Source organism: Myxocyprinus asiaticus, chromosome 7, assembly GCF_019703515.2.
Source record: "Myxocyprinus asiaticus isolate MX2 ecotype Aquarium Trade chromosome 7, UBuf_Myxa_2, whole genome shotgun sequence".
Lineage (NCBI taxonomy): Eukaryota > Metazoa > Chordata > Actinopteri > Cypriniformes > Catostomidae > Myxocyprinus > Myxocyprinus asiaticus.
In genome coordinates this window covers 39,774,107-39,799,095 of record NC_059350.1, presented here as the reverse complement: position 1 = coordinate 39,799,095, position 24,989 = coordinate 39,774,107, and the positions used below count along the sequence as shown (strand labels likewise).

The window sequence follows — 24,989 nt, the reverse complement described above, 5'->3', positions numbered from 1 at the left end:
TTGGCATGCAAATTAATGCAAGAAATAAGACTAATCACAATTCAGCATGCAAATATTACATCATTGTCGTTGGTTAGATTTTAAATAGCGAACGTTCTAACAATGCAAGTCAATGGGATATTTTCAAACTGTGAACTAGTCGTTAAAAAAATAGGCTGAAATTAATTACAGTAAAAAGTTAGAATGGAGTCTGTATTTTAAGCAACAATTACTTGTTAACGGAATATTCCAGGTTCAATACAAGTTAAGCTCAATCGACAGCATTTGTGGCATAATTTTGATTACCACAAAAAATTCTTTCAACATCCCTCGTTAAAAAAAAAAAAAAAAAAAAAAGCAAACATCTGGGTTACAGTGAGGCACTTAGAGTGTAAATGAAGGGGGCCAATCTGTAAACGTTAAAATACTCACCGTTTCAAAAGTATAGCCACAAGACAAACAATATGCCTGTAAACATGATTTTAGTGTGATAAAATTGCTTACTAGCCTTTTCTGTGTAAAGTTATAGCCAATTTTACAACTTCATTGCCATGACAATGTAGCCAACGAACATTAAAATGACTGTAAAAATGAGGATTTAAACAACTTTACAGCTCAAATGATACATGAGTTTTAACATAAGAATTAATGTAAGTGGGGGCCTGGGTAGCTCAGCGAGTATTGATGCTGACTACCACCCCTGGAGTCGCGAGTTCGAATCCAGGGTGTGCTGAGTGACTCTAGCCAGGTCTCCTAAGCAACCAGATTGGCCCAGTTGCTAGGGTTGCCGGTATCCTCCTCATGGTTGTTATAATGTGGTTCTCGCTCTCGGTGTGGTGTGTGGCGAGTTGTGCGTGGAAGCCGCAGAATAGCGTGAAGCCTCCACATGCGCTATGTCTCCACGGTAACTAGTTCTTGATAGTCTCAGACGCGGAGGCAACTGAGATTCATCCTCCTCCACCCGGATTGAGGCAAGTCACTACAAGGACCTAGAGCACATTGGGAATTGGGCATACCAAATTGGGGAGAAAAGGGGAGAAAAAAAAAGCCATATATACAGGTGCATCTCAATAAATTAGAATGTTGTGGAAAAGTTCATTTATTTCAGTAATACAACTCAAATTGTGAAACTTGTGTATTAAATAAATTCAATGCACACAGACAGAAGTAGTTTAAGTCTTTGGTTCTTTTAATTGTGATGATTTTGGCTCACATTTAACAAAAACCCACCAATTCACTCTCTCAACAAATTAGAATACATCATAAGACCAATAAAAAAAAAAACATTTTTAGTGAATTGTTGGCCTTCTGGAAAGTATGTTCATTTACTGTATATGTACTCAATACTTGGTAGGGGCTCCTTTTGCTTTACTTACTGCCTCAATTCGGCGTGGCATGGAGGTGATCAGTTTGTGGCACTGCTGAGGTGGTATGGAAGCCCAGGTTTCTTTGACAGTGGCCTTCAGCTCATCTGCATTTTTTGGTCTCTTGTTCCTCATTTTCCTCTTGACAATACCCCATAGATTCTCTATGGGGTTCAGGTCTGGTGAGTTTGCTGGCCAGTCAAGCACACCAACACCATGGTCATTTAACCAACTTTTGGTGCTTTTGGCAGTGTGGGCAGGTGCCAGCATCTTTAAAAAGCTGGTCAGCAGAAGGAAGCATGAAGTGCTCCAAACTTTCTTGGTAAACGGGTGCAGTGACTTTGGTTTTCAAAAAACACAATGGACCAACACTAGCAGATGACATTGCACCCCAAATCATCACAGACTGTGGAAACTTAACACTGGACTTCAAGCAACTTGGGCTATGAGCTTCTCCACCCTTCCTCCAGACTCTAGGACCTTGGTTTCCAAATGAAATACAAAACTTGCTCTCATCTGAAAAGAGGACTTTGGACCACTGGGCAACAGTCCAGTTCTTCTTCTCCTTAGCCCAGGTAAGACACCTCTGACGTTGTCTGTGGTTCAGGAGTGGCTTAACAAGAGGAATACGACAACTGTAGCCAAATTCCTTGACACGTCTGTGTGTGGTGGCTCTTGATGCCTTGACCCCAGCCTCAGTCCATTCCTTGTGAAGTTCACCCAAATTCTTGAATCGATTTTGCTTGACAATCCTCATAAGGCTGCGGTTCTCTCGGTTGGTTGTGCATCTTTTTCTTCCACACTTTTTCCCTTCCACTCAACTTTCTGTTAACATGCTTGGATACAGCACTCTGTGAACAGCCAGCTTCTTTGGCAATGAATGTTTGTGGCTTACCCTCCTTGTGAAGGGTGTCAGTGATTGTCTTCTGGACAACTGTCAGATCAGCAGTCTTCCCCATGATTGTGTAGCCTAGTGAACCAAACTGAGAGACCATTTTGAAGGCTCAGGAAACCTTTGCAGGTGTTTTGAGTTGATTAGCTGATTGGCATGTCACCATATTCTAATTTTTTGAGATAGTGAATTGGTGGGTTTTTGTTAAATGTGAGCCAAAATCATCACAATTAAAAGAACCAAAGACTTAAACTACTTCAGTCTGTGTGCATTGAATTTATTTAATACACGAGTTTCACAATTTGAGTTGAATTACTGAAATAAATGAACTTTTCCACGACATTCTAATTTATTGAGATGCACCTGTATATATATATATATATATATGTATTAATGTAAGTGCTTTTTTTAAAAAGCTTCATATTTCTGTCTTTAAAACCTCCAAAAATTGGCCCAATTCTCTTCCAATGTAAGTGCCTCACTGCAACTTACATTTTTGCTTTTTTTGTGGCAATCAATATGATGCCACAAATGCTGTCAACTGAGCTTAACTCCTATTGAACACAGAATATTCCTTTAACAAGTAATTGTTGCTTAAAATACAGTCTCCATTCTAACTTTTTACTGTAATTAATTTCAGTCTATTTTTTAATGACTAGTTTTCAGTTTGAAAATCTCCCATTGACTTGCATTGTTAGAACGTTCGCTATTCAAAATCTAACCAACGACAATGACGTAATATTTGCATGCTGAATTGTGATTAGTCTTATTTCTTGCATTAATTTGCATGCCAAACCACCTTTACATTACAATCATGGTTTTGGTTTATGCATTGACTATTTTTTGTGGCAATCAATATTATGTCACAAATGCTGTCGACTGAGCTTAACTTGTATTGAACACAGAATATTCCTTTAGGCTGAATTAATTGCAGAAAATTGTGATCAAGAAAAAAGATGGAATGTTTGAAGAATATTAATAGTGCTGTCATGGAAGCACTGTAGGACTATATATATATATATTAGTTTTTTCTTGCTGCTTTTCCACATTTTTATTGATAGAGACAGAATAGAGGGGATAGAAACTTTTTGGGAGGAGAGAGAGAGAGGAAGAATGGAACTGAGACTTGATGCAGGCTGGAATGAAATCTGTATCTCCCACTTGAACACCACAACTCAACATGCAGTATATGGAGCACATGCAGCTTACAACTAGACCACAGTTCTCATAACATTTCAATCTAATGTTTCAATGAAAAATGTTTTATACAAAGGTTATATTTAATCTATGCAGTCAGATGTAGTAAAATAATTTCATATTCTTTATAAAGCTCATATTAGTGGGTGCTTTAGCAACACACTCCTTCTTGACTTGCTCTCTCTAGAGGTTGTGTCTCACATTTTCCCAATTGCCACCCGAATTTGCTGCTGCCATCATCCACCACACCAGGGCTGTGGCACAAAAGTCAGAGGTCACCTTAGCTCTGTGGATAATTAAACCAGCAATGGCACCTCGTCTGCCCGGAGCTGGCTTTTCTTACACCTGTCACTGTTAATTGACCGTTAGGCGCATTTGAGTCTACATTATTATAATCTTATCAGCCTCTGAAAAAGTTTCAAGCACTTTGGTCAGAAGCAAGTCATTTTACAGAGATAGACAGTGAAGAATGAATAGACAGGGTTCCCACAGTCATGGAAAATGTGGAAATATCAGGGATTTAAAAATTATGAAAATGAATGCAACCATAAAAGTCATGGACATTTTTATAATGAATATACAGTTAAAAAAAAAAAAAAAAAAAAAAAAAAATTGTTTTTTTGCTCCACTCTAATAATGTTTTATTGGCTAAATAGTACTCTTGCTGTCAAAAAAAAAAAAAAAAAAAAACTTGCTCACAAGCCATAGTGATGTCACAAAAAAATATGTTTAGCAGAATTATTTTTAGTTACCATTCTCTTTATAAAAGGTGCGTCTAAAAAAGACGCAATGGAAATTAATGGTTACTGAGGCTGTCAGTCCCTAATATTCTGCTTCATCCTTTAAAAACTAATCCTATATCCTTATAATCACAAATAAGTGGAAAAAATTGAGAAATTCATAGAATTTATTCATAGAGATTCATTGCTAATAAAGTATTGGAACCCTGATAGATTATACGCAGACAGAGAAGGAAGAGAGGAGGGTAGCGTGCCCTTTTTGAAGCATTTTCTCTGGGGTGTGAGAGGAGGAGGAAGGCCCTGCAGCGGAGGCAGATGTTTGCTCTGTAGGCACTGCTGGGTGACCCTCTGTCAGCCACTGGAGGTACATGAGACAGGCACTCTGACTAATTTATGTGATGGCATTAGAGTAATAAATTCTGACTAATGGGCTGTGCCTGTGTGTATCATATGCATGCATGCATGCACGCACATGTGTTTGTGTGCATGTCACATAGATGCAATTTGTGTATGCTTTGGTAATTTGTCTTTTATTCTTACATTTATTGTGTAGTTTTTATGCACCAAGGACTGTCAACCACATCTTTTTCCAGTCTATTGTCATTCTTCCTTTTTTAATGTACGGTTAGCCTCTACGTTCTTCTCTTTAACTTGTTCATTGCAGTATGTCTTGGGTTCTAGGAAAGTAAGCAACACTATGTCTACACAGGGTGCATGTAGCGCGTTGTGGTGCGATAACTTGTGATATGATTGCTCCCGTTCTAATCAACAAAGCTGTTTACATTGCAATCACTCAATGTAGCATGTTGTGTGAACCCCGTTCCTGTTTTTTTACACACTCCACAAGTACTCCTGCAATTTTGTTTTTACCATCCATCTGAAATAGCATTATTTTTTAATAACTTGAATAACTTTGTTACATCATTGCTAACTCATGTTTCCTTTTCTCAGGCCTTCTAATTTAATTTAATTTAATTGTGTTTCTAAACTTATAAGCAGCAGTTACATTGTGTATCAAACTGTTTTATATACCGTTTATATGTTTTGCAATACACTTATCAACAAATTTAAATCAATCGTTTTATATTTTTTCCCCATTTTACTTCATTCAGAATCCTTCATGGGATTGTAGTTAACTCTCATTAAAGATGTTAAGTACACAGTTGTGTACCTTTTTGTCTTTTGGTCCGATTTTAAAATAATTTTTTTGCTTCAAATCAAGGTTTGTAATGTTGTGTTTCACCTCTAAGGTGGTTGGTTTGGTTCATGTCATGAACTCATTAAACTCTTCAACTCTGCATACCCGCCAGTTGGTCCAAAAGGGGGTGCCATGTTGTGAAAAAAGTTTATGCTTAGAATGTTCAAGTCTCTGAAAACATAAGTCAGGCATATGGGATATTGTTTGAAAGCTTAAAGTCTGAACGTTTCATAGATAAGCATCACTTCTGCATTTATGTTACATATAATGACAAAATAAGGCCTGAAAACATTTGCGTCGCATGAGATCATGTGGTAGAAATATTAATATGAATATAAAAGTCTTTCAAATAGCACTTAAATCATATATAAAATGAAATCTTTCATTCTCAGGAATACGGCTGTACAGTTTATTTTGTTGCCCTAACACCACAGTTTGAAAGATTTTCAAAAGAATCACATAGTAAAATATGATGTCTGTAAGACATCAAATACAAACGTCTCTTTTATGCTCCAATCACTGCTGCTGTAAGCCCCAAATAGCTAAAAACTTTACATCTGCTTTTACCTTAGGCAGTTTTCTAAAAAAAAAAAATTAAATTTTTACTTGTCCGTGAGCTTGCTTGTGTGAATAACCCAATGCTATATATTAGATGTCCTGAAAGAAATATGCAGTCCAGCATGAAAATTATCCTAAACAAATCATTGGAAATATATGTTATCGACTACTGATTATACATCATCACAAAGGGGAGGATCTCAGCTTTCTAATGACACCTGAGCTTCCAGTCCACTCAGAGGCTGAGATATTCAGTGAAACAGTGGGGGTGGTGCATGAACTGAAAATTAGACTGAATGTCTATGGATGAGCACATCTTTGAGAGCTGAAATGCATTAATGCACCACCTACATTTCAAATCAGCATTTTTTGACGGAAGGTGATAGAGGAGAAATTCTTTTTGCCATCTAGTGGGGAAAAAAAAAATACTTTTTGGAGGGTGTTGGCATGAACAAAACCAAAATTACATGCTTACAAAATTAGGACAACAAAAAGTTTGAAAAAAAAAAAAAAAAAATTATATTATATTATATATATTCATAAGATTGAAAACATATACAATATTATTTATGAATAATTGGAGTCTTTTTTCTTTTTTTTGGGGTGGGGGTTCTTAAATTCTTAAATTTTGCAATTAGTCCACAGTATGTGTAAATTGTGAGTTTTTAAATTTCAGTGTGAAAAAACTCTGGGGAAAATACTTTGTGAACCAAGACAACAACAAAAATGGGTTGGCACTCTTGTGCTTTGTTACCACCAGAAGTTTGCCATAGTGGTTTGCCAGAATATTTTTTAAGAGTAAAATTGTGTGGCTATTCTAAAATAGCCCATGCAAAGTAAATATGTATGTCAATTAATTTCACTGGGATATGGTGAAAAATAAATACAAATATTGTATACAACTGGGATACAAAGTCTCTCATTGTACTGATCAAGTCTAACCTAGAGCTTAAAGGAATAGTTCACACAAAAATGAACATTTGCTGATAATTTATTCACCCTCAGGCCATCCAAGATGTATCAGAGTTTCTTTCTTCATCAAAACAGAATTTAAGACTTTAAGGATTTCATTTCAGGCCTCCTACTTTAAACAATGCAAGTGAATGTTCTCCATTTTTTGATGGTCCAAAATGCATATGTAGGGTGCATCAAAATAATCCACACGACTCCAGTCAACAAATAAAGCTCTTCTGAACCCAAACAATTGATTATTTTTAGAAACAAAACAATACTTATATACTTTTTAACTACAAATGTTCGCTTCTGTACATCTCTGTGATGCGTGCTCATGAGAGGGATGACGTATGCTTGTTGGTAAGGTCACGCATCACGTGGAGGGGGAGGCAGAAAGCACATCATTGTTTACAACAGAAACTTGCACAGAGCACAGTCCAAAACAATTTCAAAACAATATAAAATCAAATAAAAAATCATTTCCAAATGATAATTAAAAAAAAAAAGTAAACGACGCGCTTCCTGACTCCTCCACGTGACGCGTGACCTTACCAACGAGCTTACATCATCCCATCTCATGAGCGCACATTACAAAGAATATTTGTAGTTAAAAAGTATATAAGTATTGTTTTGTTTCTCAAAATAATCAATTGTTTGCATTCAGAAGGACTTTATTTGTTGACTGGAATCATGTGGATTATTTTGATGCACCCTAAATATGCATTTTGGACCGTCAAAAAATGGAGTACATTCACTTGCATTGTTTAGAGGAGGCGGCCTGAAATGAAATCCTAAAAGTCTTAAATTCTGTTTTGATGAAGAAAGAAACTCTGATACATCTTGGATGGCCTGAGGGTGAGTATATTATCAGCTTAATTTTCATATTTGGGTGAACTATTCCTTTAAAGTTGATAGTAGTTGGTGAACATTCTGAGGTAACGTGCAGCCTCAACACTTGCACTTTAGACAATCTCAAGTCATTGTGGTACGACTTGACACATCTTGTCACATGTCAGGTTCATCCAGAAGCTATAATGTGACACAAACTAGAGATTTTTCCCATTGGGAACAGCATCTGCAAAAGCATGAGCTGACATTTAAACATAAGTCTGTTTGACTATATATTTGAAGCACTGCAAAATTATAAAACATTACAACACTCTGACGGACTCTCTTCAAGGTAGTGAGCTTGATTATGGGTGCTTACTTAACAGAAAACATTCCACTATTTGTATGCAATCATACCAATGTGCTGTTGAATACCTGGGTAATACAACACCATTTGTGAGAATAATGGATATTGATTTTTCTAACATGGTTAGAGGGGTCTACCTGTATGGAGAAAAATAATGTGCACTGCCCTAAAAAAACATGGAATATTCCTTTAATGTATGTAAAATCATAATTTTGTAAGGCAAATTATTATGTTTGGGATAGTTTAAAAGGCATAACACATCAAAAGCATTTTTAAAGAAAGCTGATGGAGGATCTTATTTGGCTTATCATAAAAAATATATTTAATTCATAGCCAAAGGCAAACCATTGTATGCTGTGCCATTAGGGGGAAATAAAATAACTGAGCTCATGAAAATGGTCAAAGTGACAATCTATTATTCCAGCACAAAGATTATGAATGATCTGTCCAGAAGCAAAGATATATTAAGGATAAAAATAAGGAGAAGGGTGTGCTTCAAAACTGCTCACAACAGAAGGTTAGTGGATTTGTAGAAGACTGGTGGTACAGATGTTTGGTGCATGAAACCAAAAAGCAGCAATATATTAAGCCCACATATTATGATCATGAACAATGACCATAGACCTCAACCACTTAATGAACTCATAGTGTATGCATAAACGGTATGTTTCATGTGGCTTTAATTTACATTATCCAACTACAATCTGTTCCAAGTTTCATTTAATTGGGCCTGACAATCTGTCAGTTACAATTTCATTGTCAATTGAGTAGTTCCCATCTTGGATGCTTATTGGTTAATGCAGTGTTCCAGCTGTGCTATGTACAATGTACAATTTAATAATGGCTACAATGTGAAAAATTGGTTCCCCTGGTTATCCGTTTAAGCTCTGAATGTGTTTTTAAAGATTTGCTGTTTCAATGGTATACCCAAAATTAAAGGCTTATTAAAAAAAAAAAAAGACATGGTCAAGTGTTTGGTATCATTGTAAAAAAATTTCACATTTTTGAATGATATAGATTGATACATTCTGAGACTCCCAGCCTAAGAAACTGCTGAAAAATCATAAAAAAAATAAAATAAAAAAAAAACTTTACCAAAACAAAACGGTTTGGTGCAAATGACACACCCAAAATGTCATGTCAATACCCAGAAAGTTTCAAGTCTCTAGGCCTTACGGTTTGGTCTGCACAATCAGTTTTAAGGCAGAATAATAATAATAATAATAAAATAGCTGTGAGCAGCGATTAACAGGGTTCAAGCAGCAAAGGGCATTTAAGTGCATGTGTCATGTTGTTAAAGCATTATTCAGATACCTTGTAAGCACATAAAATAGAGATAAAGCATTATAATTTTACTTGTTTATTTTTTATTTATTTTATGATATTTATGATGGTTTTGTCGGCATAAATAAAAATAACAAGCAGCAATAACATGGCCAAGCAAACCATCAGCATATAAGGAAATATGATTGATATTACTGATAATAATTTTAAGAAAAGCTGTAAAAAAAAAATGTAATAAATAGAAATGGTTATATAGAAATTCATTTCATTATAACTTTTGACCAATAGGTGGCATTGTCACTGTTTTTTTCTTATTTTCTGATTTGACATTATATATCTCTCGGTGTAAATAAGGTGGCTCCGAAAAACTTAAGCTTTTATTTAGTTCCCAATAATGTCAACTGTAACTGAGAAAGATTTGTGTTGATATGACAAAGCAATCAAAAGTTATAGCTTTACAAAAATAATTATCATAGTGTCCAAAAACTTCTCCAAGTGTCCAAAAGCTAATAATTGTACATAAGAACTAATTACATATCCAAACACAACAGTGACTAAAGGTTTTCATAGTATGCAGACATAAAATTGCTTACTGAGATTTTGCAGAATGAGTGCTTTTTTACTCAGTGAGTGTGCATCTCCTGGTGGCCATATGTAACACTGCTTCGTGTGGATTATCTAATGATTTAATCATCCGATTACCTTGTGTGTGGGATAGTTTGAAAGATAATTGCCTCAGTATTTTTGTGTGATATTTTATTTTCCGTTTATTTTTCATGAAGTTATAAGCAGAAATGCGGCATATAAGCAACACCTGTTCACATGAAACATAAATGTCAAAGACATATGCGTAGCTATTACATATGCTTAGCTAAAATCGATCAAGATGGCGCCACAGATGGCAGCCTCGGTGTGGGGCTCTCCAGTTCTTTTTTGGTTTTGTTTTTGTTTGTTTGTCCTGTATTTAGTAATTTGTTTCCAATCAGTTTTACCAGGGACGAACTGCTGAACATTCGGCAGCACATACCAGACAATCTTATCCTGGTTTTTGACTATTCGGATGTTTTGCTGGACATTTTAGTCAGAGGCGCAGCTGTGTTGTTTAAACACGCTATGAGACACAGGCGAGGGAAACGAGCCGGTGCGCTGGTCAGGCTTTGTCAGCGCATCTTTTGAACAGCACTGCTGAGTATTCATCTAGTGAATCTCCGGTCTCTTCCTAATAAAATGGACAAACTACATCTCCTCACCCATGCAAACAAGGATCTTTTCAAACTCTGCTGCCTTGTGCTTCACAGAAACCTGTCTGAGTGAAGCCATTCTGGACAGCGTGTTACATCTGCTGGGCTTTCAGCAGTTCAGAGTGGATCGCATTGTGGAGTTAATGTGGAAAATGAGAGGCGGCGGAACATACTTTTACATCAATGGAAGTTGGTTTACAGATGTAACAACGTTAAAGAAGATGTGCTGTCCTAATTTGGAAGTGCTCTTCATCAACTATAATCCTTTATACTCACTGCGGGAATTTTCCTACTTTATTCTGGTGAGTGTTTATATTCCTCCACACGCATGCATGAATGCAGCGCTGCAACAGCTGGCTGATGACACAGACACGGAACAACAATACCCAGACTCATATATACCCAGTTATTATTATTCTTGGGGATTTTAACAAAGCAAACCTCACACATGAACTGCCCAAATACAAACAGCACATTACATGCCCAACCAGAGACAGAAATATACTGGATCATTGCTACCCAACAATAAAGCATGCATATTTCTCTGTCCCTAGAGCAGCTTTGGGACTCTCTGATCACTGTGTGGTTCATCATCTTCCAACCTACAGGCAGAAACTAAAATCAGCTAAACCCGTAGGAAAGACTGTAAAAAGATGGACCAATGAAGCAGAGCTGGAACTACAAGCCTGCTTTGACTGCACTGATTGGAGTGTTTTTGAAGCTGCAGACACCAATCTGGATGAGCTCACAGATACTGTGACATCATATATCAATTTCTGTGAGGATATGTGCATTGCTACTAGGACTTATTTAACATACAGCAATGACAAACCATGGTTTACAGCAGAACTCAGGCAGCTTCATCAGGCCAAAGAGGATGCTTACAAAAGTGGGGATAAAATCTTGTACAATCAGGCAAGGAACACACTGAATAAGGAAATCAGAGTGGCTAAAAGAAGCTATTCTGATAAGCTGAAAAATGAGTTTTCAGCTAATGACCCTGTATCAGTGTGCAGCAGTTTGAAAGACATTACTAACTTCACGAGACCTTGCCCCAACACTGTAGGGAACCAACAACTGGCTGACGACTTGAATGTGTTCTACTGTAGATTTAAAAGGCCCAGTCTCACACCCTATACCCACTCTGACCTTCACTTTGAACATCAACACCTTCTGCAACTTCCCTTCTCCCCCCTCCTGCTACTTAACCTGCACTTAAGATCTGTGAAGTGGTGTGCTGTGTCTTCCGGAAAAAAAAAAAGACAAAAAGGAAAGCAAAGAGTCCAGACAGTATTTCACCAACTTGCCTAAAATCATGTGCTGACCAGCTGGCCCCCATCTTCACACAGATCTTCAATAGATCACTGGAGCAGTGTGAAGTTCTCTGCTGTTTCAAATGCTCCACCATCATTCCTGTCCCAAAGAAACCCAAAATCACAGGACTCAATGACTACAAACTTGTCGCTCTGACGTCTGTGATCATGAAGTCATTTGAGAGACTGGTGTTGGCCCACCTGAAAGACATCACTGGCCCTTTCTAGCTCCCTTTCAATTTGCCTATTGAGCAAATAGGTCTTTGGATGATGCAGTCAACATGGGATTGCATCATATCCTGCTACATCTGGACAGACCAGGGACATATGCAAGGATCCTTTTTGTGGACTTCAGTTAGGCTTTCAACACCATTATCCCAGCTATTCTCCAGACTAAATTACACCAACTCTCTGTTCCCACGTCTATCTGTCAGTGGATCACCAGCTTTCTGACGGACAGGCAGCAGCTAGTGAGACTGGGGGAATTCACTTCCAGCACATGTACAATCAGCACTGGTGCCCTCCATGGATGTGTACTCTCCCCACTACTCTTCTCCCTGTACACAAATGACTGCACCGCCAAGGACCCCTCTGTCAAGCTCCTGAAGTTTGCAGATGACACTACTGTCATCAGCCTCATCCAAGATGACGATGAGTCTCTATACAGAAGGGAGGTTGAATGGTTGGCTCACTTGTGCAGTCAAAACAACCTGGAGCTGAACACGCTCAAAGCAGTGGAGATGATAGTGGACTTTGAGGAACGCCCCAACATTGACCCCGCTCACCATTCTAAACAGCACTGTGGCAGCAGTGGAGTCATTCAGGTACCTGGGCACTACCATCTCACAGGATCTGAAGTGGGACACCCACATTGACTCCATTTTGAAAAAGGCCCAGCAGAGGTTGTACTTCCTTAATCAGCTGAGGAAGTTCAACCTGCCACAGGCGCTGCTGATACAGTTCTACTCAGCAGTCATTGAGTCTGTCCTCTGCACTTAACTGTCTGGTTTGGTTCAGCTACGATATCGGACATCAGAAAACTACAAAAAGGACAGTTCCGACTGTTGAGAGGATTATTGGTTGCCCCCTACCCTTCCTTCAAGGACTGGACACTTCCACAGTAAGGAAAAGGGCTGAAAAAAAAAATCACTGTGGACCCCACTCACCCAGCCCACTTTTTAAATTGTTGTCTTCTGGATGGCGCTACAGAGCACTGAGCACCAGAACCATCAGGCACAAGAACAGTTTTTTCCCATAGGCTATCCATCTCAAGAACAGTTAAAACTGCCCCATTGAGCAATAATTATGTGTAATACAAAGCTTAGTCTATTTATATTCATCCAACATATCCTACCTCTTCTGCCATACATTCCCTTGTATCTGTATATAACAGATTTGTATTTGTACATACGTGTGTGTTAGGGGTGTAACGGTTCTCGGTAAAAAAAACGAACCATATGGTTTGCTACCCACAGTTCGGTAAGCATTGGCACCACGGTTCACCTCAAGTTTAATTACGCATCTGGAGCACAAGGTTTGGTGGAGGAAACAAAGCCTCAAATATACAGGCACAGTTACAACCTCCGCTAATGCATCTGTATGGCTCTGTAGATAAACAAGCTCTGCCTGTGTTTCATGTGGGTCAACTTGATGACATCGCAGTTCTGCACACGTTGCGTGTAGTTGAAAATGGCAAGTGGAGAAAACGATTAGCTGAAAGAGAAGCCCCATGCGTTTCTCCTTTCTGGAAACATTTTCTTTTTGCAGTCAATTACAACAGCGATGGTCAAAACATGTTTACAAAAAGGCACTGTTTGCCGACATCGCTCGACGCGAGTGCCGTATACTGGTAATTTATGTGAAAAATGCGGGCGAGGGTTTAAAATGTGCACGCGAGTTCTTCGTGTTTCCTTGTGCGGCTGTAATCTATCGAGCATGCGAGCATCAATAATGCGCTTTGATTAATGGCATTAAAATGCCGTTATAGTAATACATTGATACATGATTAATCATTTAGGCCAATATTACCCAGAGAAAGAAAGAGCCGCAGGTGAGCTGAAACTGCACACTCTCCCTTCTGTTTTTAAGCAGGCACTCAGTGCTAATTCAGACAGACATGAATCAATAATTAAAGCGCCATATGTGGGATTCCACGTATGATTAAAACACCCAAGCCACATTACAACATCCCTTCTTGTATCCATTTTAATAGCAAGGTTATTCCTTTTATAGTGATGTACAGATTCTGAATGTTGAACATATTTAAAATGCACTTTATGTTGATGCATGTAACATTAAATTCCAGGTATTAAATGTTGATTCAGTAATTAGAGAAATATTTATTTAAGTTAAGGACCCTGATGAAAATTAACCATGGTTTTACTATAGCAATATTGTAGTAACCATGAACCAGAAGTAACTATCCGAGCAGAAATCATGTTTTTGATACAATTAACCATGGTTTTATAACAGTAATACTGCAGTTTTCATATAGCAATCATGATTTTACTATATATTGTAACCATGACAGCAACCATGTTGATTTTGTGGTTACTATGGTTTTACTACAAATACCATGATTAAACTATAGTAACTGTTAATATAACTATAAAACAATGATTTTTATTAAGGGCAAACCTGTTGAAGTGTTTACCAAATAGAGTATTATTTGGATTTTGAAGTAATATAATTTATTTTATTTTTTTTCTGAACATAACAAATACTGAACCATACCGAAACCGAACCATGAGAAATTTGAACCGTTATACACCTTACACACACGACACACACACACACACACACACACACACCTTATTGTGTATTTCTATATATACTTATATTTTCTATTCACTTTATATTTTTATTCTATTTTTTATTTTATTTATTATCTGTCTTGTCGTTGTACTGTTTGTGCACTAGAAGCTCTGTCACCAAGACAAATTCCTTGTATGTGTAAGCATACTTGGCAATAAAGCTCATTCTGATTATGCCAACGGGCCCATCGGAGCTTAAAGGATTACTGTGTACATCACTGCACATCACTCATAGTATAACATTCTGATATTGTTTATATGACAGCCTATATCTTCTAGTGGCACTTAAGGTATTTGCTTAGTAAAATAACTTTATGACCTTTTCTGTCCATAGTGTCTAAACTCCATCTAAAACTAATTTAAATGGCATGATCATTATTTTAAAATAATTATCCATGCAGATTTGATCACAAATTAATTGAGGGATTACATGGAACATTTGTACTTTTTTTTTCTCTCCCATTTTCTCTGGGCATCTTATCATGTTGCTTGTTGAGGCTTCACGCTATTCTCCGCGGCATCCACGCACAGCTCACCACACACCCCACTGAGAGCGAGAACCACACATTATAGCGACCACGAGGAGGTTAACCCATGTGACTCTACCCTCCCTAGCAGCCGAGCCAGTTTGGTTGCTTAGCAGACCTGGCTGGAGTCACTCAGCATGCCCTGGATTCAAATTTGCGACTCCAGGGGAGGTAGTCAGTGTCTTACTCGTACTCACCGAGCTACCCAGGCCCCCAAACATTTGTACTTTTAAAAATATATTTGTCACAATAAATTAATGAAGGCAAAAATGTGATTTAAAAAAAAATAAAAAAAAAAGTGAAAACTTAAAAAGAAATGGTTACTAGTTACAAGACCTAAGATATACACTTTCTGATATACATTCAAATTTATATGAATCTAAAATATTGATATTGCTAAATAAATAAATAAATAAATAAATAAATAGGATTATGCATCAGTGTGGGTAGATTACTTTAGAAATGTAATCTGATACTGATTCCAAATTATACAATTAAAATTGTTATCAATACTTTTAGGTAATCTAACCTGATTACTTTTGGATTATTGATTGCATTTGTTTATTAAAATCTAATTTTAAATCCCATTTTAGACTCCTTTAGTAAACATGAGATCAAACAACAATGTCATTTGAAAGTGAAAGTCATCTGCTACATAATCTAGATTACATGTAGTCTACTACCCAACTCTGTGCATAAACTACCCAAATATTGTTTTTTGATTACAATTTCAAATTAGTTTCGCATGTTTATTTTGATTAAAAGCAGTCACACACACTTGCTATGTGGTGCTTCTTTGTTAATTGCTACAATTGTATGGTGCTTCTATCTCTACATTAATTGCTACTATGCAAAATAAGATTTTCACAGTCAGTAGTTGATCAAACCTAGCAGTTGTCATGGAAACACAAAGCATTTTAAGAAAGGCAGATGCTAGAGTAAATGAGGATTGTCAGAGTAGCAAAGCTTAGTTTCAAACATCACTTCTTCCACATAAACATTTACAGCAAGCTGTTCTATCCAGTAATAGGAAGTGAGCCAAATGTGATTGCACCAATCCACCATTATTCTGCAAAAATCACATTAGTTACCCCATGAAACAGACGACCCTGAAAATAAAGGTTTAGCTGCTTTTAAATGTCACATCTCAGCGATTCTTCTTTGTATAATGCAAAATCCTTTAGCAAATAAAGGCTACTATGTCCATCTTATTGGAAAGCTTTTGTAATGGTTCATTGAAATTAGTACAGACTTGAGCATCAGTGTCTCAGTGTAAACACTGTCGTATGGAGCCTTAAAAACAAGTCTTTAGAGAAGTTCAGTAGATAGTAAAACTTTAAATTAAAAGCTGCATACAACTGCCATGGTTTGTGTGGCTGAGTGTGTGTATTTTGAGGGTGTGATCTCAGTATAAGAGTGTGTTTCTGGATGACTAAACTGGAGAGCACCAGTGCTGGCAGTATGGTGTAATTGGAGGTGCCCCCCTTTTGAGGAGGTTAACACACTTTGATTAAGCTCTTATTAGCTTCTCATTCAGCAAAACAACAGCTGCCACTGCCTCACTCTATGTTTACTCTTTACACACTGACTCTCATCTACACACACACACACACACATTGCCTTTTGCACCATCTTGAGGAGCTTTGGCTAACAAAAAAGGCTTATGGTATCACAAAGTTTTTTGGTCACAGTACCATGGTAATACCATACAATACTAATAATTATTATAAAACAGAGAAAATGTGGGTTAGAGCTACATATTAAAGGTGCTTTTTAAAAATTGGCAGTAGCCTTTAGGTAACGTCACAGCCATAAACACAGCAGATTTGAAGGGGACATTCTCATTCTAGAAAATTTTAAGGGACAACAAAATTGTTTGGGTTTTGATAGATTTTTGACAAATTGAGAGAAAATAGTGGGGTTTACATAAAAAAAAAAAAAAATTAAACCTAGGAAACTGAAAACTGAAATTGCAACAGGACTAAATTGAATAGGCCAGGTAGCACTGAAGCCATCCATGTTTTTAAAAGTGTACTACACTGTAAAAGAAAACAAAAGTAATATAAATGGTAAATGCATTGCAGCACAGGTTACCAAAAATTTACCATAAACTGAAATAATAGTTTTAGACCATGAAGTGAATTAACATGTTTAGACTACAAAATAAAATGGGTGTTTCAACCATATAATACATTTTTTAAATTGTAAATTAAAATATACTGTTATCACTGTAAGTTGAAATTACGTTTCAACTACAAAATTTAATTATATGTTTTGACAGTTAATAAAAAAAATAAAATAAAAAAAACCCCACATATGTAGACCATTAAAAAACATGTTTTTACTGTAAATAGAAATAACATTGTTAGACCATTCATTACAAAAAACAACATTTTCTTAATGTAATTACTGTGCCTCGCCAAAAAAACAAGTTTCATTTTTTTTAACCCTAAGCGTTAAAGTAGGTTAACTCCACTATGCATTTTAAACTTATGTAGACTTATTATTTTAAGATTTAGAAACTTTACATTTCAGGAGCTTTTAAGCTCAAGCTCGACTCTTCAAAACACTGGTAACCCCCAAAACTCCAACATTACAGAAACTCTGCTAAATCTTAACATACATACTTACAAATCTCTTGCACAAAAACACATAAAATAGCTCTTAAGTTTAACATGTACTCTCCCAATCAAGACTCAAGCGAAGCATGCTGGGAAAAAAAATCTATGGTCAAATACTGTAAATTTACACTTCACTACCATTTATATTATTAAATGTTATAAACTTAATATATTAGCCTTATGGAACTACACTTCATCTGCTTCTATCTAAAAAAATTAGAATATGGTGACATGCCAATCAGCTAATCAACTCAAAACACCTGCAAAGGTTTCCTGAGCCTTCAAAATGGTCTCTCAGTTTGGTTCACTAGGCTACACAGTCATGGGGAAGACTGCTGATCTGACAGTTGTCCAGAAGACAATCATTGACACCCTTCACAAGGAGGGTAAGCCACAAACATTCATTGCCAAAGAAGCTGGCTGTTCACAGAGTGCTGTATTCAAGCATGTTAACAGAAAGTTGAGTGGAAGGAAAAAGTGTGGAAGAAAAAGATGCACAACCAACCGAGAGAACCACAGCCTTATGATTGTCAAGCAAAATCGATTCAAGAATTTGGGTGAACTTCACAAGGAATGGACTGAGGCTGGGGTCAAGGCATCAAGAGCCACCACACACAGACATGTCAAGGAATTTGGCTACAGTTGTCGTATTCCTCTTGTTAAGCCACTCCTGAACCACAGACAACGTCAGAGGCGTCTTACCTGGGCTAAGGAGAAGAAGAACTGGACTGTTGCCCAGTGTTCCAAAGTCCTCTTTTCAGATGAGAGTAAGTTTTGTATTTCATTTGGAAACCAAGGTCCTAGAGTCTGGAGGAAGGGTGGAGAAGCTCATAGCCCAAGTTGCTTGAAGTCCAGTGTTAAGTTTCCACAGTCTGTGATGATTTGGGGTGCAATGTCATCTGCTGGTGTTGGTCCATTGTGTTTTTAGAAAACCAAAGTCACTGCACCCGTTTACCAAGAAATTTTGGAGCACTTCATGCTTCCTTCTGCTGACCAGCTTTTTAAAGATGCTGATTTCATTTTCCAGCAAGATTTGGCACCTGCCCACACTGCCAAAAGCACCAAAAGTTGGTTAAATGACCATGGTGTTGGTGTGCTTGACTGGCCAGCAAACTCACCAGACCTGAACCCCATAGAGAATCTATGGGGTATTGTCAAGAGGAAAATGAGAAACAAGAGACCAAAAAATGCAGATGAGCTGAAGGCCACTGTCAAAGAAACCTGGGCTTCCATACCACCTCAGCAGTGCCACAAACTGATCACCTCCATGCCACGCCGAATTGAGGCAGTAAGTAAAGCAAAAGGAGCCCCTACCAAGTATTGAGTACATATACAGTAAATGAACATAATTTCCAGAAGGCCAACAATTCACTAAAAATGTTTGTTTTATTGGTCTTATGATGTATTCAAATTTGTTGAGAGTGAATTGGTGGGTTTTTGTTAAATGTGAGCCAAAATCATCACAATTAAAAGAATCAAAGACTTAAACTATTTCAGTCTGTGTGCATTGAATTTATTTAATACACGAGTTTCACAATTTGAATTGAATTACTGAAATAAATGAACTTTTCCACAACATTCTAATTTATTGAGATGCACCTGTAGAGACAGTGCACAGTGTCACACACAAACACAAAACACCATCAGGGTAACACGTTACACTAAAATAATGCAATAAACATTAAACTACATAAAATACAACATAGAACACCCCAAATGTACATAACTGAAAAAAAATAAAAATAAATCCATTTCCATAAAATATATTGAAATGTGATGGCTCATGCAGGGACTTCTGGGAATGCACAAATACTGTCACTGTAATTTTAACAATAGTTTACCGTAAAAGTACATGTTCTTGTTAGACATAATATACATTTTTACCATTAATTATATTGTACTTTTATATCCAATTTTATGTATTTTATTTTATTTATTTTTTTACAGTACTTGTGAAATTACATGTATTGATTTAAATATATACATTTTAACTGTATATGTTGAGGTTATTACATGTTTAGCATTTTTTTTTTTTTACTGTAGTATTGTTACATTCTTTTCTGTCAAATTACGGACATTTTGTACAGTTATAGAAATCACAACACAAATGGATTAAGTAAACTACATTTTACATTTCTACAGTAAGTGTATTTCAGTGTAATTGTGTTGCTGTCATTAATGCAGTAAACTGAACTAGCAGTTTACTAAACTCCAGATTAAATTATTTGTTGAGTTTTGTCATATTAGGAGTACAGCATAAAATCAAAATCTTGTGCAAATGTAGTGTTAACGTTCAATACTAAATTTAATTATTTATTTTTTAATGAGTAATATTTGCTGAAAATGTAAATTTGATGTAAATACATTTATTTTAAGGGAATTTAACACTTATTAAAAAAATGTGAAGTTACTGTTAAATTATACTGCATTTTCTCAGAATTATTACTATTTTTTTATTTTATTTTTTACGAACATATTTTTGCAGACATCTCAGGTTAAAATGACATTTTCACATGTGAAAATCATGACATTTACCTTCATTTAAAAGGAGAAAGGCTGGTTTTTTTTTTATTTATTTTTTTTTATTTTTTTTTAATAAATGCATATAAGTTAAATAACAGGGAAAGTTATAATTTGGTGTGAATAAATGTATAAAGGGAATTTAACACTTATTGATAGATGGGGAATGAATGCTAAATTATGCTGTGTTTTCTCTGTAAAAATATATTTTATTTTTTACAGTATAGCATCTCATTTATTTCTTAACATACCTAGTCATCTACCACATGACACAGAAGCCTTCCACTGGAAAACTTACTGTATGCTATGTAGTCTATTAGACAACGTCGCCTTGCTTTAAATGTGATAGAAACAAGATCCAGAGCTGCGCACGCAGACCTGAACACCTAAATACTTGCACAAAAAACATGATGGTAACAATTAACAGATGCGTTTTTTGATCATGAATTGGTAATTGAGAAGAAAATGAAGGTAACACTTTATTTTACAGTGTCCTTTTCATGCATACTACATATATTGACTGTAGTAATAACAGTAAATATGCATGATTACAAGTAGCTAACCCTAATCCAAACTCTAACCCTAAACCTATTGCAAGAACATGTTGAACTTCATCCTGCCCTTTCACATGAGGTCTGCTTTTTTCAAATCTGTTCTTAAATCTTATCTGTATTCTCTCTCTTTTGATAATTCTTACCTTAAGTGTTTTATGGTTTAGTTACACAGACTGTATTCTTTTTATTGCGCTGCATATTTTGTATGCTGCATGTTTATGAATGTTGTCACTTGCATATTTGCACCTGGATTTTTAGTTTTATATGTTTTATATTTTATTGTACAGCACTTTGGTGCAACTCTGTTGTTTTTAAATGTGCTCTAGAAATAAATCTAGACTTGACTTCACAAAACAAGTAGTTACCAAACGTAACAACAAAATCAACAATATAAATGATGTAAAACCATGCAAGCTCATTAATTATTCAAGCCCAGTTAAATGTTTTATATTATATATATGTTTTGTATCTCCTTGTTATTGTATGATTTAATAAAACATGTTAATTACAAAAAATAATAACAATAATAATAATGATAATAATCTGCCTGTCTATATCACAATTATTTTAGTAAAAAAAAAAAAAAAAAACACAATTACAAATTAACAAATACAGCAAAAACAGCATATTGCATGGTTTTGTAAGTGTGAGTCTCAAACACAAATTGTCATATTTGGGACCTGGGCTGACAAAGTTTGAGAATCCCTGCACTAGTATTTAGAACAAAGTTCACACAATAATGGAAACTTGAAATGTATGTTTTCCAAGCCTAAAAAAGTAAATGGAAATTAAAAAATAAATAAAATAAAAACTTCTTAAGTACATACACTATTTAAAAATGAAAATTCTCATCATTTACTCACCCTCATGCCATCCCAGATGTGTATGACTTTCTTTCTTCTACTGAACACAAAGATATTTAGAAGAGTATTTCAGCTCTGTAGGTCCATACAATGCAAGTGAATGGTGACCAGAAATTTGAAGCTCCAAAGATCAAATAAAGACCACATAAAATTAATCCATAAGATTCCAGTGAATAAATCTATATCTTCAGAAGTGATAAGTGTTGGTGAGAAACGGATCAATATTCAAGTCATTTTATACTATAAATCTCCACTTTCACATTTTGATTCATTTTCAATTTGGTCTGAATTAAAATGATTTTAAAAAATCTGTATCCAGTTATCACAAATGCCTTGAAAGGTCATGGGAAAGTCATGGAAAATTCATTGGTCAAAATGGTGGGAACCCTAGATGCCCTCAAAGCTAACAAATATGGACTAAAAGCCACAAAATATTAAATGAGTTTAATGGGTTTTTAATGTGCTAAGTTGTCGTTGCTTGGCAACTACTTGCACTTGCTGGAAGTACTGTTTATTCTTATTATTACTATATAAAGTAATCTTGAACTTTGGTGTCTTTTATCGTATTGCTTTTGCTGATTGGTTAAAGAGACAATGTTGTGCTTAAGAATACCCCTTGCCCATGAAAAATCACTGTAACGTGCAACCTCGTGATTGTTTTATTTTATTTCCCTTGATAAAATCAGCTGCTGATTAAGTACTGTGCTTTGCTGAAATAGCACAATGTTTAAGGCATTATTGTCTAATCTTTAAAGTCACCTTATAATGTGATGTAGCAGGTTATCAAATTGTGGGTGCTATTTCATCTCAGGGAGAAAGAAGCTGATGTAGCACATTTTATAAACATTTAAGTAGTGATTGTTTCATTCATTAGTAATGGCTTAATTTAAGATGGCTGTTTGGAATTAGCTCGTAGATCAAAGTTCATGAAAAACGATTTTCACCAACGGATTAATCCCGTTATAGAAGACCATTGCAGCAGAATACTAATTGAGTTTCATCAGTGTAAGCATTTGTTAGCTAATCAAGAGAGTGACGCTGTGTTTTTCTCTTCTCCATTTTTCTTTACAGTTATCTGTCTTGTTGGGCTCGGTTTAGTGGTGTTCTTCTTTAGCTTCCTTCTCTCCATCTTCAGATCAAAATACCATGGTTATCCTTACAGGTAAGACTTAACGGAAATGTAGATCCTTAAATGAATAGTTCACCCAAAAATGAAAATTCTCTCACCTTTAAGCCATCCTAGATGTGTATGTCTTTCCTTCTTTAGCAGAACCGAAGTGAAGATTTTTATAAGCACATTTCAGCTCTGTATGCCCATACAATGCAGGTGAATGGTTGCCATCAGGCTGCTGGCTGTTTGACAGTCCAAAAGGCATAATTAGGAAGCATAAAAGTAATCCACATGACTCCATTCAAGCAATTAATGTCTTCTGAAGCAAATCGATAGGTTTATTTTTTACACAAACCTATCAATTTGCTAAACCTATCGATTTTACCCAAGCGTTAAAAAATGCTTCCTGCTAGCAGTCGATGCATCACGGAGCTGATGCGTGACATAAGCATGATGGCACGTTCATGCAAGAAGTTGGAAGCACGTGTTTTGTTTACAACAGAGGAATGTACGTCACACGAGAGTCATTTCAAACAGCACTGGTTGTAAGTAACGAATTAAGTTAAAAACGTTTTAAATTATCGATTTGCTTCAGAAGACATTAATTGATCGACTGGAGTCGTGTGGATACATTTATGCTGCCTAAATATGCCTTTTGGACCATTGTACAGCCAGCAGCCTGATGGCACCCATTCACTTGCATTGTAAGGGCATACAGAGCTGAAATGTGCTTATAAAAATATTTACTTTGGTTCTGCTGAAGAAGGAAAGACATACACATCTAGGATGGCTTAAGGTGAGTAAATCATGAGAGAATTTTCATTTTTGGGTCAACTAATCCTTTAACCATAACTGTAAAAAAAAAAAAAAAAAAACCCTACTCCGAGTTGCACTGTTGGTCAAGGAAGGGGTAATGTACAATAAGTCGGTCATTAATCGCAAAATATTGAAGGGGTTTATTTAGCTATTATTACCAGCTGACTGTGCATTTCCTTCTTATTGTATAGCTACATACCAAATAAATAAATGGACATGAAAAATCGATTTGATTTGAAATTATTTCATTCTGTGGCAAGAAAGAGACCATGGAGTGATATTACAGAAATTACATTTTATGAAAAATGTAGGTTGCCGGGGACTGTTTAATTAAACAGTTTAGCAGTCATTATACAAAAATATTAGACTGCAGAATGCTGTGTTTGTATAAAGTATTACAGCAAGCAAAGAATTATGAAAAATTTAAGTAGACATTTATTGCATGTAACAATTTTACAGCTGGATAGATGCTCTTAATCTTTGCTAAGTCTTTTAAATTAAACATTACATTTTTGTGGTAATCAATATAGTCACAAATGCTGTCGATTGAGTTTAAATTGTATTTAACCCAGAATAAGTTAATTTATTAAATAATATACATCTATAGTGCCGGAGGAATAATTGTGTGACTCAAGTGCACGACCTTTATTCAGTGTTTAGAAACCTTCTCATAATAATTGTATGATGAACACTTTATCATTAACATTATTCTCTTTTTATTTGTCTCTCAGCTTCCTGATTAAGTAAGATCATGCCCTGAAAGAACAAATCTGCTGTTCTTCAGGAGTTTCAGGCAGCTGCTGATACTGTTCATACTGTAATGCAATGCATGTGTAACTGAAGAGAAATAAATTGAACAATTACACACCACTGTGCACTGTGTGGTCTGTCTGCATGTACATTGAAGTTAGACAAATTGAATGCTTGCTTATTTTGCCAGTTTTCGTTTCTAAATGCAAATTGAGAACTGCGATTTATGTCCTCAAGGTTTTTCTGTGCATGTGCATCTATGTGAGTCTGAGGCTGTTATTTGATACCTCTCGAGGCCATTGTGCGAGTCTCAGCAGATTGTGTCCTCTTTTCGTCCTCTCAGTCAGTTTTCTCTCTTCCTCCCCCTGCTTAACACTCCCTTTCATGCTCTTTTGACATTTAGTTCATCGAAAACCGGGAAATATGAGGAAACTTTAAAATTGTTATTTTCAGGCCTGGAAAAGTTAGGTAATGGTAAAGTCAGTGAATAGAAATGTTC

The 24,989-nt window shown here is 36.0% G+C and overlaps 1 protein-coding gene across 1 annotated transcript in view; it reads left to right on the top strand.

Moving 5' to 3' along the window:
- LOC127444131 (tumor suppressor candidate 3-like) overlaps positions 1-24,606 on the top strand; it is a 162,321-nt gene extending 137,715 nt beyond the window's left edge. The window contains exons 9-10 of the mRNA XM_051703345.1: positions 22,885-22,975; positions 24,472-24,606. Coding sequence (XP_051559305.1) covers positions 22,885-22,975; positions 24,472-24,487 — 107 coding nt within the window. The 3' untranslated portion in view covers positions 24,488-24,606. The remainder of the gene's footprint in view (positions 1-22,884; positions 22,976-24,471) is intronic.
- Positions 24,607-24,989: the final 383 nt, after the last annotated feature.